Genomic DNA, 25757 nt, shown 5'->3' with positions numbered 1-25757 from the left:
TGCTGCATCTTATTCTATGATTGATATGGACGATCATAAAATTTCAACGGCGGTCGTTAGATCGCGGATGTCTACGCGTGAAGATCCACCGAAGCGGATTAGCCGAGCTGAGATGTCTGTTCTATTCGAGTGTCGATCTATGATCGATTTATAGCCGCGTTTTAATTGATAAACTGTTGCATCGATATATAGATACGTTTTCTTCAGAATATTTCGTCGCAAAATAATTGTAATTATAATTAATTATAATTATAATAAATTTCACATTGCGAATGACAATTATCGTTCACGGAAAGTTCAATGTAAAATTCCGAGGAGCGATACGATTTCGTACGAAGAGAATTGCGATATAGCTTTGAATTTGGAAGCAGGATCGCTGTCGCTAACCATGAATTATGCAGATTTTGGGAACGCGAGCGGTTGGAGGCGTCCTCTGCAATTGTTTGCGGAACAATGATTGTTATTCCGATTGATGTCGCCGGATTAAAGAGCGCGGCAAATAGGAACAAATATATTCCTCTCGCGGAGGAAACAAATGGTGCGCGCCCGGATAAAGGGTAAAAACAACGGAAGCTGCGGATTTCGCGTGCAAAATAAAATTCTGGCGAGAGGTGGGCTCGGTCTCATGAAACTAATTCGATTAACCGAGGAGCATCGAGCACGTTGCCCGAACTCGACGGTGAATTTCTTCGCTTTTCGACGTACCGTATCCGAAAAATTCCACCGAAACCGTAACTCTTTTTCAACCGAGCGGTGCTCGGACACGAGAAATTTTCGGAGCTCGTTGCGCAACGAAGTCGTGGACGAATAACAGGACGATTAAGACGTCAAATGTAAGATCGAATATTGGGACGAATAAATGGACAAACACGCGGACGAATAAAGGGACAAATACGCGGACGAATATTGCTGTAAATTAATATTAAATGGGAGTAAGTAATCACTTACGGTGGTTCCCTAATGGGGCCGTATAAAAGCCGTAACGATACCGCACGAACAATCATCGTCACGCGAAACGATATCGTGTGTCTCGAGTTTCACACAACAACATCTTCAATTTCCATCGACCTTCGCGAGTAATGTTAGGGGATTCGCCCAAAAGCTTTCCGCCGATAAATGTCACACTTGACAGGCCATTATATTGTGTACCGGGGAAAGCTGCGCTAAAGGTCAGCTCTGTTCCGGTTCCACGAAAATTAATGGGACCGCCGACACGAAAAAAGAAGGGGTTGGTGCACAATATGCATGGAACGAGGTCTTAACCTATACGGTTACTGCAACGTGCATTGTATTCGCATATAGAAAAAAAATGCAAAAATTCAACGCGTCTAATATATCTAACCAATTACGTGTCTTGACAGCTACGTATCGAGAATAAATTTTAATAAAACAGCTGTGCCAATGAAGTTCATATTAGTAAGTATTTATGGTCGATCTAACGTAAAAGTATTTCACAAAATTTAACAAATGACACGCAATAAAGTCTACGATGCGTTCGCCTGTAATGAAGGTTAAATGAGATTATTTGAAATTGTGACTCACTTATCACGAAGAGGATGTCGAGGATGCAGGAAACGATTCACTGTGCACCATAACGGACACCGTTCGCAGTCGTAGCAGTAGTTTCAGTTCACACACTTTCTCACTATCCGGTTGACAATCGCGAATAAAGTTCAAGAAACACGGTAGGAACGAATATCACGACGTTGTTCAGCGGAGCGATATCTATACACTGAACGTCCGAAGCCACGCGACATACGGAACTACCCGCCAACCCGAATTCCCCCGACACACCCCGATTGTTGACGAAGTTCCTCGAACGATAAACGAAGACAACCGAGAATCGGTTGCTGCGTCGTGCCTAAAATTCAAAAACATATACGAATAATAGGCGTGATAACAATGCTAATGATCTTACGAACTACTCAAAAATTATGATTCCTATCTAGAATAATGCTCGCTTAACGTGCATGAATACTAAAATTCCTAGGAACTGTGGTCGAAAGATACTTTATGCTTCGCGAATTACTTATAATTAGAGGCACGAAACTTCTAGATCTATTAAATGCCAATATGGCTACTACCCTAACAGAGGTTACTTTAAGATTTCGTGTCTACTTCTTTAATAGATCTAACCACGAATAGTATGCGATTATCATAATTTTTTTGTAAATATTGTAATAAGCTGAAACAATCGTTGTTTCCCTTTTATCGGTGCAAGTTTGTTGAAATAAACTGCAGAGGTCTGCATCGAACGTTCTTAATGCAATGGCGGGCTTCTAAATTTAACCACGATAAAATGGAAGAGAAGAAATTGGTTCCTTCATGGTGAGGAAAATACTCACCTTATATTCTACTAGGAGAGGAAAAAATTCGGGATCAAGAGACAGCATAATTCACGACTGTACACGAATGACTTCTTAATAAAATTGTTAATTAATCGAGAAACACATCCTTCGAACGTCCACCAGCCGCAAGCCGCAACGCATACCGGGAATGGAGAAAATGGTGGGAATTTCGCGAGACATTTGAAATTAGAACAGATGGCGACAGGGAGCCCGCGGTTCTGAGTCCGTAGTGAAAAATGGCCGGCGCCAACGATTGTTTCAGCATTGGGAGTACGGTGGCCTGTAAAACTTGTTACAAGGAGGAGATCGAAGGCGAAGTGTTGGCATTCGATCCACAAACCAAAATGTTGATACTGAGTATCCTTTTTATATAAATTCCCCGATAATTATCGCCGTTCCCGACGTGTACATGCAACCAGCGTTCATCCGTCGCTTGTTCAACATCAACCCAGTGTAATGAATATTTCCGTGTAACCCGCGACAGATTTTCTAATGTCCGATCGACGACAATTACGTTCTGTTCCGCGTTTTTTCACGGGCAATCCGAAATACCGCTTGTCAATTATTTGATGATTTCCTAACCAGCTACACGAAGTCAGGTTAGTTTCGTCATTCAATCAACCATGCTGGAATTTTCATTGGTTTTGTTTCGTCGCTGTGTACATTTCTCGCGTGCATTTTCACGATCTCGACAGCCGCTTTCACCTTTCCCATCCGTAGAAATCGCGAACGATATTTTTCCAGCCCGATAAGATAACTTCTATCGACTTGATTATAACCTTAGATTCAACTTTGATAGGAGACCCATTCTGACAGAAATTATTTATCAAACGAAACTATATTGCTCGAAACAATTAGTGAATATTTCATTTTAATCTGTGGAACGTGAAACAATTGCTACATGGTAGGGATTCGTTTATTTGAAGCAAAGAAGATTGTAAAATATCTACTAATCGTTTTGGGCAATTTATTTCTAACTTTACATATTGGTTATTATTTATGATTTCTTAACTGATGGCAATCAGAATGTCCTTCTTCAAGTGGTACACCCACGTTAAACGACGTACATATAGTGAATTTATCCTTGGTATCTGAGGTCCAAGTAAAACGGGAAGTTAGCCCCACAACTAGCGAACCACCACAAAGCCTTAATCTGCAAAAGTTAAACAGAAGAGTACGTAATCAAATCGAAGAGAAAAAAAAACTGGTAATGGCTCTGCAGGCCGGAGTATCTCCAGAAGGACAAAAACTCTTCAGTACTATATCAAAGACAATTCCGGAAATAACGTGGAACGGGACAAATATTGTTGTATTTGACAATGTCACGATTAAACCTCCATACAAAGTTGATAATGTTCACGGTAACACAGAATCTGGAGCGTACAAGCATGTAAAAAAAGTGGTATGTATAGTTATGAGAGGAATCGAAAGAGGACAAAATATACTTATATCGTTGTAATGACTGTGACTGTTTTAGGTTGAAAAACATATTAAAGATACGGAGGCATCCGCGCAGGCACAACAGCGGGAACAGCAACAACAAAAGCAAAAAGGAGGTGCTATGCAATAAAAAACCGAGAATGGCACTATATTACGAATAAAGCTACCAATGCTTTCACAGAAGTTCCAGTGTTTGAGGGAAGTAGGAAAGAAATGAAACCGGATAAACAAGAAAAAAACCATTGCAGAACTACTAGATAAGGCTATCATGAAGAAACCAGCATCACAAACGAAATTTATATTTGTTTTATAAACGGAGCATTTTGGAACAACCAAAGTGTAAATCAATCGTTCAAATTTCAAATTTGTTTGAAAAACACATTAATTCTATTTGTATGAGCAGCATTTTGTAAAGCAATGGATTCACGTATCACCCGAATTTTAGTATAGAGCTGGCTCTTGGATAAAGAGCGTTGTTTATTTTATCTAATTAGCTGCCATACATCTTATGTACTGCTGGAACTATTGTTCATACATGTGCTCTGATGCAGGTGTGTTTTAGTTTAGTTTTACATTGTTACAAAATACGTTTAGTAGTTGTTTACAGATCATTGATACACCTGATGGTAGCATGACTCAATTGCCATACCAAGTACCAAATTTTTTAAGCAACCGGTAGATCGATTATTGCGATTATGATCCAAGTCCGTATGAAACGGTTCAACAACAGAAATTTGTAGAATCAGTGTCGTAATCGGGATGACCTTCGTAATTGACTGGCATTTTACTTGCATTCACAAATTAGAAATCGACATTCGTCTTCAGACCATCGCTGTAGTACTATCGATCTCTCAAAATTTGTAAACAAAGAACAAAAACGGAAACGTTACACTTGATCACGCCTGCGTCGGCACGAGACGTCTTCAGTCGTGATGTAACATTGTTGGATGAAGGATATTCCCTTGCATAGAACGAGCGAAGGTGAATTGTTATTTAAGAGAAACAACAACTTGGTCTGTGCAAGGGCAACTGCCGTCTAGCTTGGACATAGGAGTAACTTCATTTGCAATTCAAACTACCGAACACGTCTCGTGCCTTTTACTTTTTGAACGCGGAGAAAAAATGTAAAACGGAAAGAAAAGATTATAAAAATGAATTACACGAAAAGACACAAATAAATGTAATATAAATTCTAAGATTCTGTTTCGTATTTATTACGTTTTTACTATGCTATAAAAGATTTACTATAAAACCGATGCGATCTTTATTCAGAGTTCTCTTCTAATTCCTCAATTGTTTCCGCAACGTTTGCACTTCGCACGATCGCATTTAAATCGTGAGTTACTCTTGCAATTCGAGCCGCAGCTTTGAATTTAATCGCAGCTCGTTGTTTCTCCGTCTTTTTCTTCCACTGAAAAGAAATATTTGTTTGCACATCGATGTGAAATTTCTATACATTACATATCAATGCACATGCATGTACAGATCTACTTATGCTAAAGAGAGCCATAAGCGGTCGTAGATTACTGGTTCAAAGTACAGCCAAAATCGACCTATAGAAAAAGGGTGTTGCTAGTGGAAACTCCGGATGAATTTATAGTAATGTTTCGCCAACCTTCCAATATAAAAAGTCCCTAAGTTCGATGCTTTGCTTTCTATTAGAGCGAGAGAGATAGAGCGAAAGAAAATCGTGGTCGAGTGTTTTGGAAGAACATTTTATGTTTGTTACTTCGTATCTGAGTTATATGTGTAGTTTTATATTTTTGGTAAACAAACCAAGTAAGGTAACTGTCATTAATTCTATAAAAAATTTCGCACACTTTAAGAGCTGTTTTACTATGAAATATTTCGTATATAAAAAATTATGCTTGATTTCGTGTTTGAGCGGGATGTTGTGATCGTCGTAATTTCAACAAAAACGATTGCAAGAAAGTGTTGTACGGTGTTTTAAGTACTGCCAAATCAATTGCTAGTAATCAGTCTTCGCTCTCAGACTTGATAATTATTTTATACTGTTTTTACTCAACAATGCGGCAAGTGTTTACCCTAACCTATTTTGCTAGTTGACAAATCTGTGAGTAAGTTGGATTACTCAAGAAATTTAACTTACACTGCGCAACGTTATTGTTGAAAGCTTATTAATTATTATTTTTAAAAAGATTGATTTCTTTTCTCATGTAATATCTAAGATGCTCTGCAGTATATGAAGTGCGTTAAATTACTAATATTAAGAATTGATTACTTACATCCTCATCACGAGATGGTAAGTTTGAAACATACTCTTTCATTTCTTCTTTCATGGGATCCACTATAGCTACCACAGACACACAACCATCAACTGTACCTAAGACTATACTTTTACCGTCATAAGTGCTATCTATTGCACTTAACTCTGCTTGAACCCTATAATTTGCTATCATCTCACAGTCTAATGATCTGGAAGACAGGTACATAGATAAAATTCAATAATTTAAGAAAGACAATTTCATTTGCTGTTACCTAAATACACGTATGGTTTTTCTCCCACTGTGGTAGTAGAGAACATATTCATCTGTACGGTTGAACATGGATATTACAGTGAACACCCCTTCTGCTACTTTGGGGATGTAAGTCTTAACACTGGTACCTTTCTTCAACTCAAGAAGTTCTAGTCCACCTCTGTAGAAATAGCAACATTGAAATTTATATAATGTTTCATTTTATAAAAATTAGACTACCTGCTGGGTGCATATAAAGTATATTTTCCATCCTTGCTGATGTTGCCACTCCACTTTGGAATAGTACGGACAAATTTTTTCTTATTTATATCCAAAATGGTGCCTTTATCTGCTCCAATAATGCCCACCCACTGTGGTTTATTGGGCATGGGAGTAATAGCCAAGATATCCTATAACAATTAAACAAATTAAAATATGTACAAGATACAAAAATTTCTCTTACTTTAAATCCTGGCAATTTTATAGGGATTTTGTTGATCAGTGCACCCGTTTTAGCATTATAAATTATAATACAATCTCTGTTGCCTTTATCAGCTGCTGGTGCAATCAGGAAAGCATTGTCAGATGTAATTACTACATTTCTAAAGGGTGTACCTGTGTGGCTTCTGACAATATATTGCAATGAAAATATTGTTCTACCATCTGGAAATAAATATGAATTACTGGGAACCATTATTTAGAAATTCCAGCTTCTGCTAAGCAACAATGTACCAGGAATTGATCTCATAACAAGAGTAGCACTGGTCTTCATACTCTCCACCCCTGCAGGATTTTTAGGTCTGGAAACAGTCATGAACTTGCTGGAGTTCTCAATTAATGTTAGTTGTCTCACGTGTTGTTGTTCTTCTTTGAACAACACTTGCTCCGTAATTCTGTTCCATATCAGAACATTGCCTGATTCTGTCGACACGACATATCTGCAATAAAATAACAGTATACACCATTGTCCAAATGTCACATTGCACCCATTACTTTACCAACCTTCCATCGTGTGTCATACAAGCATGGGTAACAATTGCCCCCAAGGGACTATCGGCTAATTTAGAGATCAGCTTTCCAGTCTGCAAATCCCAGATCCCCACACAGTCTCTGGTGACTATTGCAGCCAGATTACACTGTTCTGCTAAACTGTGGAACCAAAAATATTCTCGTGTCACAATTAAATTAAATATTTATTTAACACTGAGATCCAAATTACCTTATCATGTCGACCTGCAGCTCGTGCCGGTCTATCACGTGAACCTGTTCAAAAATGTTATTTATATTCCATACTTTAACACTTCTATCAATGCTCGAAGTGACCACACTATTCCAATTGCCAACAGTTAGCGCCTCCAGCTGAATGATCCTCGCAAAATGAGCGTCTAATATCTTCACTAATTCTGTCGTCTCTAAGCTCCAAACGTACAGATTTTTTCTGTGAACAAGACCGGCCATACTTAATTATATTCCATTTAAAATTGCCTTCTTGTTGTATCATAGAACATACCTTACACCGGCGACAGCGTAATTTTTCGTGCCGCTGACCATTATCGAATTGGACCACATCATTCTCGTGCTGATGTTCCGAACGCCGTTCGGCAACGTCAGTACATAAGCGTCGCTTTTGTTTTCCAAAAACCATACAATGAAGCCATTGGCACTGGTAGCCAGTAGCATTTCTTCTTCCCTGTCTAACTTTAATTGCAACAAATTCTCTACGTCGTCGTTGTAAGCTCTAGGCATATCGAAGACCTTTTCCCATTGCGAGGACGTTTCATCGCAAGTATACTTAGTGACTCGATTATCGCTATTAGATGTACAAGTATACAGGACGTTCTTATCGTTGGTCATCGTCAGGACGCTACAAAATAGACATTAACAAAATTGCAATTAATTTTAAACAGTCAATACCGAGAGGACATTTTACCTGTGGAAATTCAGAGGGTCCAAAGATGCTTTCTTCCTGTAAGTGTGCAACAGCATGCTAGTGTCCTCCATATCCCCGGACCAGAACACTATTCTATAGTCGTTCAAAGTAGTGTGCTCCACATCTACGTAAAACAGGTATTCCGAATATTCTAAATAAAATTCCGCGACAACAGGTACAAACTTCTTTTACACTTACGCAAAATCGGCCACTTGTTAGAGTCCTCTGGATTCGTGTGAGTCTCCAACAAGTTCCCTCTGAGATCGAATCTGCACCAGCCCAACTTCCCGTAGACGAAGCAAAACTGGTTCATCAAATGCACCCCGTATACTGGATCCTCGTTCGACAGGGGGTTGTCGATGATGACGAATTCGCTGGTCAAAGTGTTCAACACGACGATCTTAAAAATACGAATGCAATTATAAAGATAAGATTACGAGGCTGTGATTTAAGTAAAAATATTCTCCACCTGATTGTTGGTAGTAAACGCAGCCGCGTATCTATTGTCGGGACTCAGAACAAGATTCTGCATGATCCCTTCCACACCGGGATTCACGTCCCTCGTCATGTCGCTGGTGCTCAAGTCCCAGGTGATGAACCTGTTGGATATCGAGACCACGTGTCGGTAGTCAGAAGTCAGACAGAAGCCAAAGACAGCGAACTGATGGCCCTCCAGAGAATACTGAAAGAATTCGAATCCTTTAGCCCCCCCCAGTCAAGCAGGCGTGTCGCTTAAATTACTTTCAGCGGTCCTCCGGGTGTATGCAAACAGTGATAAACTGGTAGCAGGGCGCAGTCTTTAGCGCCGTCGTTATCGCAAGCCCTGAGCAACATCTTCACGTTAACATTGCCCCCAATTTCCGGCAGCAGCCGGCCTGTCAACTGGGGCGCAAGCATATCGGGGTGAGAGCCCAGGATTGCGCCCCCTAATCTCAGAGCATCGGCTACCAGCATCAACTCTCTAAAAAAAAAAGAACCATATACCATTTCCAAAATTTCTCAGTACTAATTTGCAATATTACCTGACGATACTTTGATTATCGATGAAGGTACAGGCGTCCTCGAAGTCTGAAAGCACGGCTTGCAGAGGGCAAGAACTGAGCTTAGCATGCAGCCATTCATAGTTGAATAGAACGTTCTCAAAGAGATCGTTGAATCGACGCGATCTGACTAGATGGAAAGGCAGCTCCCCGAACTGAAAGTACTTAGTGAATTAATCCAATTAATACTAGAAATATTATTCTATACCTTTCTTAAATTGTATCTCGTAATCGTCCCCTCTTTCGAGTAGAATGCTAAGGGTTGTTCCGGCACTTTTCTGTCCGCCACGCCTTCCTTGTCCGCTAAATTGAACCTAAACATTTTACACTGCATAGAGTCCTGCGATTTTCTCGGTACCCTAATTCTATAAATTCACTCACCTATGTCTCTGGATCTCAGTGTACTTGAACGGCTTCGGTCGCCCCCCTCCCCAAATGCCCAAGTAATAGTCAGCGATCATCGAATGGAAGTACATTGCCATGTTCATGTTCTTGAAGTACCTCTCCTTCGCGGCGTCCCTGAACTGCCTGTGATACCAATTGAGGACGCTGACGCCGTCGGCTTCCCTCTCGCTCAAATAATTCGGCAAATCGTTCCTTATCCTGGTCCACAACAACGGAGGGATTCTCCGAACAGGTGGCAAATGGTACTGATAGACGTCGTCCAACACTTTATCGTCCAGGGAGATCAGATCCTCCAGCTCGGACTCGGACAGACCCGATTTCGCCGCGGTGATGTATGCCAACGCGTGGAAGACCAGGATCTTGCCGTGCTGTTTCTCTATCCTCTCGAACAGCATCATGATGCTGTCCATCACCGTGCTGGTCAAATGGGTGTCGGCCGGCTTCGTGTAGCTCCTCCATCTGCAGATCTCCGCGAACACCAGCTTCACGAAAATCGGCAGCGAGCACTTCGATATAGCGTTCGCTACCAGACGCCATTGGTAGTTGTTCAGATCCCTGTGCGCTGTCTTCATCCACATCCTACGGATTCGATCGTTCGTATAAATATTTCTCAATAGCTTCAAGTCTGTTTTACCTTATCACGTCCATAGCTAGGTCCTCTCCAAGGGCTACCACTTCGATAAAATTCTCCTCCGTGTCTATCATCCTTCGCAGCAGCTGATAGTCCCGCGAGATCACGGGGTTAGACTCCTCCGCGGCGCAAGACAGCATCATCTAAAAAGATTATTAAATACCTCTATAAAATCCTGTGCAATTCTTCTGATAATCGAGTACCTTGCAGTTGGTGGGGAGTCTAGTTGGTAGCCAGGACAATTTATTCCCCTGAACCCCTGTTAGTTGGTCCACACTGTCCAGAAATAAGAGGATCGGTTGCTCGCTCGTTGCCAGAGTCAGCAAGTATTTGAAGTACGCGGTCAGCGGGACTATGTCGTCTGGGATTTCGTCGAAAGGTAGCATGAAGTTGTAGGAGATCTGTAAAATATTTCATTGTACGTATCTTCCACCCTCTCTCTCTCTCTAATGAAAATAAGAATATCGCATTTCTGGATTACCAATGGGTTTGATTAGTTTACCTGTTGGCAAATGGAAATCAGTGTAGGTGTCAGAGCACTGCTGTCAGGGGTGGTGCCAAGGAACCGGATTATGTTGATTGGCTTTTTCCCAGTGAGCCACGTGCCGCTCGTCAGCCCCGCGCTCTTTGCTAATAACGACGTCTTGCCGCATCCACCCTCGCCGTATAATACCAGGGGCTTGTCGCTGTCCCCTAACATATACTCTTTGATCCTCACCAAGGTGTCCTCTCGGCCATAAAACACCTAAAGGTTCCACGTATCAATCGAACTCAAAGACCGAAATACAATTTTCCTTCTCGTCAACGATAAAGTGTCAGAAACATACCCTGACGGAATTGTTACAGGCGTGAAGATGTTGCAGCATCTCTGTTATTATTTGCCCTTGAGCGGAACTATCTTCCTTTCTCATGGCACGATCCACAAGCTTGACTATGTTCCGATAAAAATGAGTTATGAAGTGTTGTAGGTACTCGCTGTGCGTCTCTGTGTCCAGACCCTCTCTTCCGATCCATTCCACTGTGTATCTGAGAGGACGTGCTTGTTATACAATCTTCCAGAGTCGAGAGGAAACTCGCGAGGGAAGAATTTACCTTTGCAGATTCGTGGTTTCGATCTTATTCGGCAGCCTCTCGTCCCTCAGGTTTGCCAAGAGCTTCGAAGCTTCGTTGTCCAAGCTTCTGTTCGCTATGTCCAAAAACAGACTCGCCTTTCTCAGGTTCTGTAGATTTATGTTGTTTATGTATCTCACGTAAGCTAGACAGTGGTTCTTGGTGTTCTTGACGTTCAGCACGCCGTTGATCACTTCTCGCTCGGTTACTGGAATAATAATATTTCGAACAGCTGCGCAACGGTTCGCGCGCGAATCGAATTCGTCGCTCACCGGACATGAAATAATTGTGCATCGTGTCCTTGTCGAATTTTCCATTGTTGAATAGGGACTGGGCTCCTTTTCGGAACAGCTTCTGCATCTTCAACATGGTGTCCCACCAAATGGCCTGGTCCTCCTGTTGCAGCTTCGGTATCCTCTAAATTATGCAAGACGTTAGCGTCGAAATAATTCGAGGACCTCTAAGGGGTGAAAGTTTTATACTTTATTGTTGAAGTTCTTCAGGATGGAGGATATCGGTTGCAGGATGCTGGTCGGTGGCACAGCGTTGCTGTCCTTCTTGTACCATCTATCCAAGAGACTGACATCCATTCCCTGACCGTCCAATTCTGTTCGCAGCATCTCCAATTCTGAACTGAGCACGTACGTCGGTATAGGACGGTAGCCATATTTTTGACCAAGAAAAACCTTTTAAAAAATGTTAGAGAAAATAGACTGTCGTTTTAAGAGTCGATGGTATAAATCGTCAAGATCGTTACCACGAAATTAGGGCCCATGGAGAGCCTCTGACAATTTTCTATTTCCCTCATGCAAAGTTCCGTGGTCATGTGATCATCGGTTGCTTCGTCCCTCACGCCCCATCTCATGTCAACCACCTGCAATTAAAACGCATCGGAGCAATTGTTTCCGCATTGGGTGCAGCTTGACGGATCACGTGCCAAGCTTGAACTTTAGTATTCAAAGTTTGGGGAAACTTTTCTTGGTATGCAGGACTTGGTGCCTGGCACGAGGAAATCAATTCTTCAAGGACGAGCGGACATGCGACACATGTCTCGGAAATATCCAAATGCATATATATATATACGACAAATAAATACGTCGAAATATTATGCAACGTCGCCGCATGATTTTTTAGTTACTGTCTTGTCGTACTGAACTAGATTTTCTAATTGCAGCTGCAATTACCTGAAACTCCAATCCGTGTTTCTCCCTGCAATAGTCCTTGATTTTAGGGTAGCACTGAGCCATCAGAGTGTTACGCTCCATCGCGGTGTCTGGAATTGCAATTATTCTAATTCGATATTGTTCTCGGACCTTGCAATTAATTACGAATAATACCAGTGAACGTCGAGCTGGTAAATATCCTGACGATCTTAGAGCTGACAGCGGGCAGGGACTTCAAAGAGCCCGCGAAAATCGAATCCACCGTAGATTCGTCCATTTTTCACCTAAACGTTCTCTCGCGATTAAATCTTGTCCCATCAAGTTCCCGGCAACATTGCGAGGAGACTGAGATCGTGTCTAGAATATCGCAGGTACTTATACCGTGTAGACGTATATTCATGATCCGCTACCATCTCCATAAACATTGACTTTAGCGACCATGCGAATCGCTGGATCACACTAAATTACTTTTGCTCACGAGATTCAACGCGGCTTCTTCGTCGTCGGCTGAAATCGAACGTAATCGTTCGTGAAATATCCGAAGAATCGTGGATCTTTGGAAAACGTTGGGAAAGTGTCCGGTGGGTGGTTGCTAAGGGCTGTTTACGGACCGTATAGCCATCTCATTGATTTCGCGGGAGCTATGCATCCTCCGTTTGATGACAGAACGCGTTTGCTTGGCCGCAGGTATTCTAATGGACCAGACGTAGCGTAAAAGGGGAAGGATTTTGATTGAACAATCAAAATGGCACCGCCGGACCCAGTCACCCAGATGAACACGTACCGGTCGTACGTGACCATGCTGGCCGATCCGGTTTCGAAGGACGAGTTGAAGCTGAAGGCCGCCCAAGAATTGTCCGAGAATTTCGAGGTACCAAAATCATAACGACATTGCCAAGTACTACTCCATCGTTGTACTGTCCAACTAATATCCGAATTATTTTTTTTCCGCAGGTGATCATGTGCTCCTCGCAATACCCGGCATTTCTCGATCACATGATGAAGATATTTTTGAAGATCCTGCAAGAGGGCGAGCCGCACTTCATATCGGAGTACAATATACAGCAAGTCAGAAAGTTGATCCTGGAGATGATACACCGGCTGCCGAGCAACGATTATCTTCGCCCGTACGTGAAACAAATCCTGAGCTTGATGTCGAAACTGTTGGAGACCGACAACGAGGAGAACGTGCTGGTCTGTCTGCGGATCATCATCGAGCTGCACAAGCAGTACAAGCCCGCCTTCAATCCGGAGATACAGTATTTTCTGCAGTTCGTGAAATCGGTGTACAGCGAGTTACCAAAGAACTTACCAAAAATATTCGAGCCCCGTCCGCCGTTGAGAGTGAAGGATCTGTCGGAGATAAACATAGAAGCGTTGCTGAAAGAGACGTTCACTATCACGGCGATACAGAGTGAGAAGAAGGCTGCGGACGGCACTGTAGTCACAGTAAGCAATTTTTTTATTTTATCGTTTCTCTTTCGACAGAATTGTTACTAAAAAGGAATGTTTTTTTCAGTACAATCTTATTCCCAAAGCAGTTCTCTCTCTAAAAGTGCTTCAGGAGCTACCGATCATAGTCGTGCTGATGAACCAACTGTACAAGCAAAACGTGCACCAGGATGTCTCGGATTTCATCCCCCTGGTGATAACAACGATAACCCTGCAGCCGAGTCCTCAGCACAGAGCTTCGCCAGGGTTCAACAAAGAAGTGTTCGTCGATTTTATGGGGGCTCAGATCAAGACGCTGTCTTTTCTAGCCTACGTGATCAGGATCTACCAGGACGTGGTGTCTCAGCATAGTTCTATTTTGGTGAAAGGCATACTGGGTCTGTTCACGCTGTGTCCCATGGAAGTGGCGCACCTGCGAAAGGAGTTGGTGATAGCCTCGAGACACATCTTGGCCACGGACCTTCGGAACAAGTTCATTCCGCACATGGAGTGCTTCTTCGACGAGGATATATTCATCGGTCGAGGCTGGACGACCCACGAGTCGCTCAGACCATTGGCGTACTCGACTCTGGCGGACTTGGTTCACCACGTGAGGCTGCTGTTACCTTTGAGCGACGTTTCCAGAGCGGTACACCTGTACAGCAAGAACCTGCTGGACCAGAGTCTTCCGACAGCGGTCCAGATGGTGTCTTGCAAACTGCTGATGAACTTGGTGGACACTGTCAGACAGAGATCCGACGCAGAGAACAGTACGCAAGGCAGGGAACTGCTGATGAGAATACTCTTGGTGTTCGTGTTGAAGTTCAAAACGATAGCGAAGATCTACATACCGATCCTGAGGAACAAAACGAAACAACTGACTCCTCCGGGTCTGGAAATTAAAACAGAGGACGTGAAGCCTGTTATTCCCGATTTGAACGACGACAAGGACGCAGGAAAGTCCAAGTTCGGATTCCCCTCGTCCCAGGCGATGAGCTTCAACGTGGGCGACTACAGGAACCTGGTGAAGAGCCTGGTTCACGGTGCAAAGGCTATTACATCGAACTGCATCAACTCGAAGACTGGAGAAGTGACGCAGTCTAACCAATTTCAGTCGAAGGAGACTCTGGTGTATATTAAATTGGTAAAGTGGGCTCTCCCAGCGCTGGATATCTACACTATAGGTCCACCAACGATCGGAGCCATCGCTCAGCCGGGAAGACCTGCCCAATCCCAAACTATTCGTACCCGCGAGGAGAAAGAGGTCTTGGAACTTTTCGGAAACGTATTCACTCAGATGAACCCTCAGACGTTCCAAGAGATCTTCTCCACGTCGATCGACTACATGGTCGAGAGGATCTTCAAGAACTGCGCTCTGCAGATCATCGGCAGCGCCTTTCTATCCAGCCCGACTATATCCTCGACCTTCGCAACTATTCTGGTGGAGTACCTGCTAGAACGTATGGGGGACATGGGCTCTAACGTGGAGCGGAGCAACTTGTATTTGAGATTGTTCAAGTTGGTCTTCGGCAGCGTGTCTCTGTTCCCCGCTGAAAACGAGCACATGCTGAGGCCCCATCTGAACCAGATAGTCAACCGAGCGATCGAGCTCGCCATGTCTGCGAAAGAGCCCTATAATTATTTCCTACTGTTACGAGCTTTGTTTAGATCTATCGGCGGCGGATCCCACGATCTCCTCTACCAAGAGTTCCTGCCACTGCTGCCGAACATGTTGGAAGGCTTGAACAGACTGCAGTCCGGTCTGCACAGGCAGCACATGAAGGACCTCTTCGTCGAATTGTGCCTTACCGTTCCAGTGAGGCTCAGCTCCCTCTTGCCTTATTTGCCGATGCTGATGGACCCTCTCGTCTCAGCTCTGAACGGCAGCTACGGTCTAGTCAGCCAAGGACTGCGTACTCTCGAGCTCTGCGTCGACAACCTTCAACCCGACTTCCTCTACGAGCACATTCAACCCGTCCGAGCGGACCTGATGCAGGCCCTTTGGAGGACCCTGCATAATCCAACCGATCAAGCTCACGTGGCCTTCAGAGTCTTGGGAAAATTCGGAGGCGGGAACAGGAAGATGATGATCGAACCCCAGAAGCTGGAGTACAACGACCGCGAGACCAACTCGCCGGCAATCGTCGTCTACTTCCAGGAGCCTACCAAGCCCATCGATTTCACCGTAGAGAAAGTGATAGAGACCGCGTTCAACGCCCTCAAGTCCAACAGCACCGATTCCTTCTACCGTAGACAGTGCTGGGAAGTGATCAGCTGTTACTTGGCAGCTTCTCTGAGACTGGACGACAACAACGGAATACTGTACAAACTCTTCATGCACCCGAGCTTCAAGGAGAGCAAGATTCCTCACCAACAGGGCCCTCATTACAAATGTCCGGACGCTGTAGCGAGGAACGTGCAGCAGACAGCGTTGACAGGACTCTTCGTAGCCGCGGAGATCAAAGAGTTGAGACACTCCGTGCTGGGTACCGTTGTGTCGATCGTGAGACATTATACGATGGTAGCGATCGCTCAGCAGGCAGGCCCGTTCTGTTTGACTGGGAGACAAGTTCGTATGCAGGGTCAGGATCCTCTGGTTTTGATCGACGCATTGGCGGTGATCATGGGTCACGAAGAGAAAGAGTTGTATAAATCTGGACACCTCGCTCTGGTTCTGATCCTGGAGACCGCTACCAACATTCTTGGATCGAAGGAAAGAGCTTGTCAATTACCGCTGATGGAATACTTAGCTGAGAAGATGTGTTCGCTCTGTTACGAGAGAGCCTGGTACGCGAAACTGGGTGGCTGCATAGCTATCAAATTTCTTTTTGAAAGGATGGCAACCAAGTGGGTGTTGAACCATCTCTTCGTATTTTTGAAAGCCCTAATGTTCGTGATGATGGACTTAACGGAGGAAGTGTCCAATGGAGCCATAGATATGGCCAAGGCCAATCTCGAGAAGATGCTACGAGTCTGCGTGAACCCTGGGATCCAAGATGGAAACACCGAGCTGATAGAAGCGCAGAACAAGAGCCTCTACGACGTCACTCACGAACTAGTGAGGCAGGTAACATCACCTCATACCTTAGTGAGGGAACAGGCTATGGCATCCTTGCGTTTGCTAGCAGAGATTCAAAATAAAACGGTGACAGAAGTAATGGAGCCACATAAAGAAGTTCTAGCAGACATGATCCCACCTAAGAAGCATTTACTGAGACACCAGCCTGCCAATGCTCAGATCGGTCTGATGGACGGAAACACCTTCTGCACGACGCTGAATCCACGTCTCTTTACGATTGATCTAACTGTAATGGAGCATAAAGTATTTTTCCAGGAGTTGTTAGCCCTCAGCGAGGCGGAGGACGCGAATTTGAATAAGCTGCCCTGCTACAAGTCGGTGTCGAATCTCATCCCGCTTCGGAAATCGGCATTGAGAGCTCTGGCTGCTTGTCATTACATAGTAGCTTGCAGGGAGAAGATTTTCGGGGTCCTGTACAAGGCTCTCGAGAAACCGAACGCTGAGCTGCAGGAAGCAGCTTTCGAGTGCATGCAGAAATTCATCGCTGGTTTCCAGATCGACATGGAGTCCGTTCACACTATCATGCGACCTATGCTACTGACTTTAGGCGACCACAGGAACCTGAGTCTCAACTGTGTGAAGAGACTCTCGTACCTGACGCAACTGTTCCCCAGCACGTTCAGTATCACCCTCTGCGAGCAGCTGCTACAACATTTGAAGAAGCTCTTGGAGAACTTAATCCAAGCGCACAAGGGGATATCGAAGTCAGGGGAGAACGAGCAGAAGATAGCCACCATCATAGGCATCTTTCACGAAATCCCGGCAGCCACGCCGAAGTTCATCGACGTGCTCTGCAGGCTCGTTTTGCAGACAGAGAAGTCGCTGATGGTCGAGGTCTCCAGTCCGTTCCGGATTCCACTGATGAAATTCTTGCTGCGCTACCCTACCGAGACGCTGAATCTATTTCTACACGACAATAATATCAAGGACCAGCAGTGGAGCAAATACCTGGAGTTTCTCATCAAGCAGAAGGATGGGAAACCGTTCCGCGACGTGCTGCACAATAGCACTGCTAGAATGATCACGATGCTGCTCGCGCACTCTCAGACCAACTCGAATTTAAGTCACAACGAGAAGAGCGAGCTCCAGCATCAGGCGATCAAGATCATCGCGGTTTTAATTAAATTCGACGAGCAGTGGCTGTCGACGCAGACCCAGCTGGTCGGTGCTTTGAAGCAGATTTGGTGCAACGACGAGTACCAAGCTCTGCACAAGAAAGTCGAGAGCGTGGACTATTGCCACTGGAAGGAGCCCAAGTTGATAGTCAAGATCCTGCTGCACTATTTTCGCCATCATTCCAACGACATCGACCTGCTCTTCCAGCTGCTAAGGGCCACTTGCGACCGGTTTATCCCTGATTTCCAGTTCCTGAGGGACTTCTTGGAGCACACCGTGGCTCAGGAGTTCACGGTCGAATGGAAACGCAGCGCATTCTTCAGATTCGTCGATCATTTCCCGACGAACAATTTATCCCAAGAGTTGAAGGCGAATGTTCTCCAATTGATCGTCATCCCCTGCTTCGCCGTGAGCTTCGAGAGAGGAGAGGGCACTAAATTGGTTGGAGGAGCGCCAATGCCTTATCAAGATAATCCAGAGAACGTCGTGTCGGTGTTTATCAGCAAGATCATAGATCCCGACAATCCCTTCGGCTCCGCCGACTGTGTTCGCATCTCTCTGCTTCAGTTCTCTTGCCTCTTGGTGGAGCAAGCTTCTCAGCACATTCACGACGTCACCAACAAGAGGCAGGGCAACAAGTTACGACGACTAATGACTTTCGCGTGGCCGTGTCTCCTGGGCAAGAACTGCGTCGACCCAACAACCAGATACCACGGCCATTTACTCTTGAGTCACATAATCGCTAAATTTGCCATTCATAAACGGATAGTTCTTCAGGTTTTCCATAGCCTATTGAAAGCGCACGCTCTGGACGCTCGTAACGTGGTGAGACAGGCTCTAGAGATCCTGACGCCTGCGATGCCAGTCAGGATGGAAGACGGTAACACGATGCTAACGCACTGGACCAAGAAAATCATTGTAGAGGAAGGCCACTCTATGCAGCAGCTGTTTCACATTCTTCAGTTGGTGGTCAGACACTACAAGGTGTACTACCCTGTGAGGCACCACCTGGTCCAGCACATTGTGAATTCTATCCAAAGGCTAGGGTTCAGTCCCACGGCAACCATCGAGCACAGGAGATTGGCTGTCGAGTTGGCAGAGGTAATAATAAAATGGGAGCTTCACAGGATCAGGGACGAGGCTGAAAGTGCAGAGTCCGGTGGCACCAGAGGGGCGCAAGGTTCGGTGAAGAGACCAATGACCGACGATCCTACGGGGACCAAGCGGCTGACCACTCAGGCAGCCGCAGGAAACGCTACTGTCCCCGTGATTCTGCCTAGAATAGAGCCAGGTTCTACGAAGCCGATCGAGAGGGCACACGCCGACGCGATTCTCAATTTCCTGCTCCGTCTGGCCTGTCAGGTGAACGACGTCACTACCATTCATGGAAATCCTGGTGAACAGCTTTCCAGACGCTGCGTGGCCTTGCTGAAGATGGCCCTCAAGCCGGACGTCTGGCCCCAGTCCTGCGATTTGAAGCTCGCTTGGCTGGACAAGGTCCTAGCCAGCGTCGACAGCACTCAGCCCATCTTTGGTAACATTTGCACGGCTCTGGAAGTGCTCACCTTCCTGCTGGGCGTGATGAAGAGAGAGCAGATACTCGCGAGCTTCAAGTCTTTGCAAAGAGGCATCGGGGCTTGCATCGCGAGTAGCAACACGAAAGTAATTAGACTAGTTCACGGTCTATTATCGAGACTGATGACCATTTTCCCAGCAGAACCGACGTCCTCCACAGTGGCGTCGAAGTACGAAGAGCTGGATACCTTGTACACCACTGTTGGTAAATTCATTGTGGACGGTCTAGCAACTTATGAGAAAAACACAGCAGCTACTCCCAGCACGTTGTTCGGCACCCTGATGATGCTGAAAGCAGCCTGCACGAATAATCAGAGCTACATCGATCGATTGATAACTCCTTTCATGAGAGTCCTTCACAGAATGGCCAAGGATCACCTGCACTCGACTCAGGCAGAGGCGAATCCCGTTGGTAGCGAATTGTTGATCCTCAGCTTGGATCTGGTAAAGAACCGAGTGATGGTGATGGGCGTGGAAATGAGGAAATCGTTTATCGGCTCGATTCTAGTCGGCCTGATCGAGAAGACGCAGGACATCAAAGTGATGAAGGCCATCACGAAGATGCTGGAAGAGTGGATGAAGAACAAGAACCCCATAGCTATAAACCAGGCGCCCAGCCTGCGCGAGAAGTCGATTTTGTTGGTGAAGATGATGCAGTACGTGGAGAAACGGTTCCCCGATGATCTGGAATTGAACCGACAGTTCCTGGAGCTCGTTAATTTCATCTACAGGGACGAGGCCTTAAAATCTTCGGAGCTGACCTCGAAATTGGAGCCGGCGTTTCTATCTGGCCTACGATGCATTCAACCTCAGATACGAGCGAAGTTCTTCGAGGTATTCGACGGGTCCATGAGAAGGCGGCTTCACGACAGGCTTTTGTACATCATCTGCAGTCAAAGCTGGGACGCGATAGGTCCTCATTACTGGATCAAACAATGCATAGAGTTGTTGTTGGTCACCTCGAACTCGACCACTCAGATTCAGATGTCTAATCAGGACACGTTGCTGCCCAGCGTGACGTCCGTGATAAACATGACGGACAGCGAGGAGCACAAGAACTTCATGATCTACAGCTCGATCAAGGAAGAGCCGCAGGACATTACCGACATGGTTGACGTGAAGGACGACATACTGGACATGGACCTGGCTAACGTAGACTCCGCGGCAGTCCCCGAAGAGATCACTGCCGCGGGGAGAACGAGTTTGACGCAGCTAATCGCGAAACAGGGCGAGTTCATCGAGCACGCGAAAAAGATCAGAACGGAGCAGCTTTTGTTGGCCGCGGCGCAGCTATGCCACATGGACACCAATCTAGCGGAGCGTGTCTGGCTGGACACCTTCCCAAGAATCTGGGGAATCCTCGACGAACACCAGCACAGCACTCTGATAGCCGAAGTGGTGCCCTTCATTTGCAGCGGCACGCACGTCATTCAGAAGGATTGTCATCCGAGCGCGATCGCGACCTTCGTCGAAGCGATCGCTCACTGCAATCCTCCGGTGCCCATGAGACCGGCCTTGATGAAATACCTGGGCAGATCGCACAATCTCTGGCATAGGATGACGCTGAGCTTGGAACAGATGGCTTTCGACAACGGCAGCAATCAATTCAAAATTAAGAGGGAATCGGATTGTTACGACTTCGAGCCTGACAATAGTCCTCACGCGGAGATTCTGGACTCTTTGTCGGACATGTATTCGTTGCTGTGCGAGGAAGACATGTGGTCGGGACTCTGGCAAAAGCATGCGCATTATAAAGAGACTCTCCAAGCTACTGCACTCGAGCAACAAGGTTTCTTCGAGCAAGCTCAGGGAGCGTACGACGTAGCCATGACGAAGTTTAAGCAGGACTACGTTTCGACACCTGCCCCTTTCAAGATTCAAAGGGAGGCTATGCTTTGGGAGCAGCACTGGATCAGGTGCGCCAAGGAGCTGAATCAATGGGATCTGTTGTTGGACTATGGCAGCAAGAAGGCAGAGAAGAATCCATTTTTGATCTTGGAGAGCTCCTGGCGCATTCCGAACTGGACGATGATGAAGGAGGCTCTGGCCCAGGTGGAACACAATTGTCCCAAGGAAATGGCTTGGAAGGTAAACGATTATCCCTAGAAAGGCATGTGTCCGATGTACTGTATTCTATTTCGAGCGTTTCTTTTTCCAGGTGAACTTGTACAGAGGTTTCTTAGCAATTTGCAACAGCGAGGATCAACACCTGAACGCAGTGGAACGCTATGTGGAGCTTGCATCAGGTCTGTGCATGCGCGAATGGCGCAGGTTGCCTCACATCGTCAGCCACGTGCATCTGCCGTTGCTGCAGGCAGCACAGCAGATCATGGAGCTGCAAGAAGCGATGCAGATCCATCAGGGCCTGCTGCACGGCAGGAGCACGTCGCTGCACGATATGAAGGCTATCGTGAAGACCTGGAGGAACCGGCTTCCTGTGATAGCCGACGATCTTAGCCACTGGTCGGATATCTTCACCTGGCGGCAGCATCACTACACTTTTATCTCGAGCCACTATGATTCTCAGCAAGACCAGACGACCAACCATTCCATGCTGGGCGTGCATGCGTCGGTGCAGGCGATCATCCACTTCGGCAAGATCGCGAGGAAGCACAATCTATGCGGTGTCTGCTTGGATTCGTTATCGAGGATCTACACGATCCCCAGCGTTCCTATCGTCGACTGCTTCCAGAAGATCAGGCAGCAGGTGAAGTGCTACCTGCAGATGGCCTCTGTGAGCGGGAAGAACGAGCTGCAGGAGGGTCTTGAGGTGATCGAGTCCACGAACCTTAGATACTTCACCAAGGAGATGACCGCCGAGTTTTACGCCCTGAAGGGAATGCTGTTGTCGCAAATCGGGAGGTCCGACGACGCTAATAAAGCATTCTCAGCTGCTGTGCAACTGCACGACACCTTGGTCAAAGCGTGGGCTCTGTGGGGTGACTACCTGGAGCATATATTCACCAGAGACGCTCGTCAGATCTCGATAGGGATCTCGGCGATCACCTGCTTCCTCCACGCATGCAGACACCAAAACGAGTCCAAGTCTAGAAAGTACCTGGCCAAAGTCTTGTGGCTGCTGACTTACGACGACGATAAGTTCTCCTTGATGGAGGCTGTTGATAAGTACGCCGTTGGAGTTCCCCCTATCCAGTGGCTACCTTGGATACCTCAACTATTGATGTGCTTGGTGCGACACGAAGGCAACGTCATCCTGAATCTACTCAGTCAAGTTGGAAGAGTGTTCCCGCAAGCGGTCTATTTTTCGATCAGGACCTTGTACCTGACCCTGAAGATAGAGCAAAGAGAAAGATACAAGAGCGCAGAACTGGCTGCAGGAAAGAACCAAGAGGGTGTTGAAGGTCGTGGAGCAGGCGGAAACGCTCAACAACAAGGAGTGCCGGAAACAGGACCTATTCGAGCCACGCCGCCCATGTGGAGGTGTTCGAAGATCATGCACATGCAGAGGGACATCCATCCGACCATTTTGTCCAGCTTGGAAGGAATTGTGGATCAGGTTCACCTTTGTTTTATTTTATTGGTTTATGATTTTTCGTGCATTCGGAGTACATCGTAACGATACGACTTAATCGTGTTCCAGATGGTTTGGTTCCGAGAGACGTGGTACGAAGAAGTCCTCAGGCAGCTGAGACAGGGTCTGGCCAAGTGTTACGCGATAGCCTTCGAGAATCGGGGGGCCGTCAGCGAGGCAACCATCACTCCCCACACGTTGAACTTCGTGAAGAAGCTGGTCTCGACGTTCGGAATCGGAATAGGTGAGCCCTCGATTTATTTCCCACCCTGGCAGAGACGAGTTCTTACGGACTTCTTCCTGTAAACCGTAGAAAACATATCCCCATCTCAAAACGTGAACAACACATTTGGCTCAGCGGCTTCAGAATCGTTGGCGCGCAGGGCACAAGCCACCGTCCAGGATCCCGTTTTCCAGAAAATGAAAGGTCAATTCACTAGCGACTTCGACTTCACCGTGCCCGAGGCCAGGCTGCTGCACAACCTCATCAGCAAGCTGAAGAAGTGGATCAAGATTCTCGAAGGCAAGACCAAGCAGCTGCCCAAGTGAGTATCCCCACAATGATCGAGTCTCAACGTTTTGAAAACAACAATTGCTACAATGATCGTCATTTGACCAGGTCCTTCCTCATCGAAGAGAAATGCCGGTTCCTCAGCAACTTTAGCTTGAAGACCGCGGAGGTGGAACTACCCGGCGAATTCCTGCTACCGAAACACTCCCACTATTACGTCAGGATAGCCAGGTTCATGCCCAGAGTTGAAGTCGTTCAACGACACAACACAGCAGCCAGAAGATTGCGCATCAGAGGACACAACGGCCGCCTCTACCCTTATTTGGTGGTGAACGACGCTGGGTTAGGGGATGCCAGGCGCGAGGAACGCGTGCTTCAACTATTGAGAATGTTAAATCACTACTTAGCGAAACAGAAGGAGACCTCCAGGAGATTCTTGCACTTTACGGTGCCACGAGTTGTCGCGGTTTCCCCGCAGATGAGACTCGTCGAAGATAATCCTGCTTCGGTTTCTCTGCTCGACATTTATAAACAAGGCTGTGCGAAACTTGGAATAGAGCACGACGCTCCTATAGCTAGGTATTACGAAAGATTGGCTGCTGTGCAGGCGAGAGGAGCGCAAGCCAGTCATCAGGTTCTCAGGGATATTTTGAAGGAGGTACAGACGAGCATGGTTGCTAGGACAATGCTGAAGGACTGGGCGGTGAAGACTTTCCCGGGAGCCACGGATTACTGGACATTTAGAAAGATGGTAATAAATCGAAAGACATTGGGTCATTTAATCATTTTCCCCCGTGTCTTCGATGTTTTTTTTTTCATTTACAGTTCACGTTACAATTATCTTTGGCCTGCTTCGCGGAGTATGTGCTCCATCTGACGAGATTGAATCCAGACATGATGTACGTGCATCAGGATTCTGGTCTGATAAACATCGCCTACTTCAAATTCGACGTCGACGACACCTCTGGTGAATTGGATGCCAACAGGCCGGTTCCCTTCCGGCTCACGCCGAATATCCTCGAGTTCCTGACGAGTACAGGTTTGTAATCGATTTGAGAGATCTCCTATGTGATGTTTACGCGTAAAACTATACAAATTTTCTCCAGGTGTGTCCGGGCCTCTGACAGCAAGTGCTATCGCCACAGCGCGCTGTCTCGTGCAACCATCCTTCAAAGTGCACACGATCCTTCGTGCAATTTTGCGAGACGAGGTGATCGCAGATCACAACAAGAAACAAGAGGATGCTGAGAACGCGTCACAAACACCGACGGACATGAAAGGCGAGCTTCTGATTACCATGGTGACCCGCGCGGTCACGGCGATCGTCTCTAGGTTGAACTCTCTAGCCAATTTCGATGGGACCGACAGCAAAGTCAGCACGCTGGTTGCTGCGGCAAACAGCCACGACAATCTGTGCAGGATGGATCCGTCTTGGCACCCGTGGCTGTAGAACAACTTCTACCGTTGGCCTAAACGTGCTTCCATTTACGTACAATTGCTGGTAACGTCGATCAGCTTGAACGGTTCTCCAACCTTTTGTGAAAAGTCTTTGTATCTTTCCTTGCTTTCCTTTAAATTCCGCGCGAAACCGTCTGAGTTCATCGATGCTCCCGGCTCACGGATCTCTCGAGTCGTTCATTATCATTTTCTTTTCAACTAACGAGTGTTATCGTCCAAATCGGTGATCCCGATTATTTATCGAACACGTGTCGCTAATCAAATCGGGGAGAAGAGGTTGGGCGGTGCTTCTTGTGGGAACGACCCAGTTTCATGTAAATATTATGTAGTCATGTAAGATGTTACTTACAAGGTGCGTTTTCTTTTGTAACTTTGGCGAACGGAATAGTTTGCGACTTTCATTTACCCACGTGTTTATATATCGTGTACAAATTCTCGCCTATCCGGGAATACTACGTGTATCATTTACTGTACATAATTTTAAATATAAGAGTTATTTATAGATCTGTTT

General features: G+C 46.0%; 3 protein-coding genes and 1 long non-coding RNA gene across 4 annotated transcripts; 2 read left to right on the top strand and 2 right to left on the bottom strand.

The window, feature by feature from the left end:
• Positions 1-1479: 1479 nt before the first annotated feature.
• Positions 1480-2485, bottom strand: LOC144469263 (uncharacterized). Its single transcript, XR_013493944.1, has 2 exons — positions 2346-2485; positions 1480-1861 (listed from the first exon to the last, which is right to left on the bottom strand). It is a non-coding gene; the product is annotated as an uncharacterized LOC144469263 (long non-coding RNA).
• Positions 2486-2562: 77 nt separating this feature from the next.
• LOC144468928 (protein LSM12) lies at positions 2563-4986 on the top strand. The gene is made up of 3 exons (XM_078178745.1): positions 2563-2705; positions 3374-3750; positions 3826-4986. Exons 1-3 carry the CDS (start codon positions 2585-2587, stop codon positions 3916-3918), a joined length of 591 nt encoding a protein of 196 aa, XP_078034871.1. The 5' UTR covers positions 2563-2584; the 3' UTR covers positions 3919-4986.
• Positions 4465-12868, bottom strand: LOC144468924 (NACHT and WD repeat domain-containing protein 2). Its single transcript, XM_078178738.1, has 26 exons — positions 12719-12868; positions 12566-12654; positions 12139-12255; positions 11864-12067; positions 11654-11798; positions 11364-11589; positions 11099-11297; positions 10774-11016; positions 10475-10672; positions 10275-10414; positions 9617-10219; positions 9444-9549; positions 9218-9390; positions 8937-9156; positions 8665-8877; positions 8394-8595; positions 8196-8319; positions 7776-8129; positions 7485-7703; positions 7268-7414; positions 6998-7203; positions 6729-6928; positions 6506-6675; positions 6288-6446; positions 6035-6224; positions 4465-5199 (listed from the first exon to the last, which is right to left on the bottom strand). Exons 1-26 carry the CDS (start codon positions 12819-12821, stop codon positions 5053-5055), a joined length of 5097 nt encoding a protein of 1698 aa, XP_078034864.1. The 5' UTR covers positions 12822-12868; the 3' UTR covers positions 4465-5052.
• Nipped-a (Transcription-associated protein Nipped-A) lies at positions 5440-25748 on the top strand. The gene is made up of 10 exons (XM_078178736.1): positions 5440-5572; positions 13232-13415; positions 13499-13993; positions 14064-21833; positions 21904-23262; positions 23347-23521; positions 23591-23822; positions 23897-24539; positions 24614-24827; positions 24895-25748. Exons 2-10 carry the CDS (start codon positions 13290-13292, stop codon positions 25236-25238), a joined length of 11358 nt encoding a protein of 3785 aa, XP_078034862.1. The 5' UTR covers positions 5440-5572; positions 13232-13289; the 3' UTR covers positions 25239-25748.
• Positions 25749-25757: the final 9 nt, after the last annotated feature.

This window comes from Augochlora pura, chromosome 4, assembly GCF_028453695.1.
Source record: "Augochlora pura isolate Apur16 chromosome 4, APUR_v2.2.1, whole genome shotgun sequence".
Taxonomy (NCBI): domain Eukaryota; kingdom Metazoa; phylum Arthropoda; class Insecta; order Hymenoptera; family Halictidae; genus Augochlora; species Augochlora pura.
This window is presented reverse-complemented; position numbering and strand designations above follow the sequence as displayed.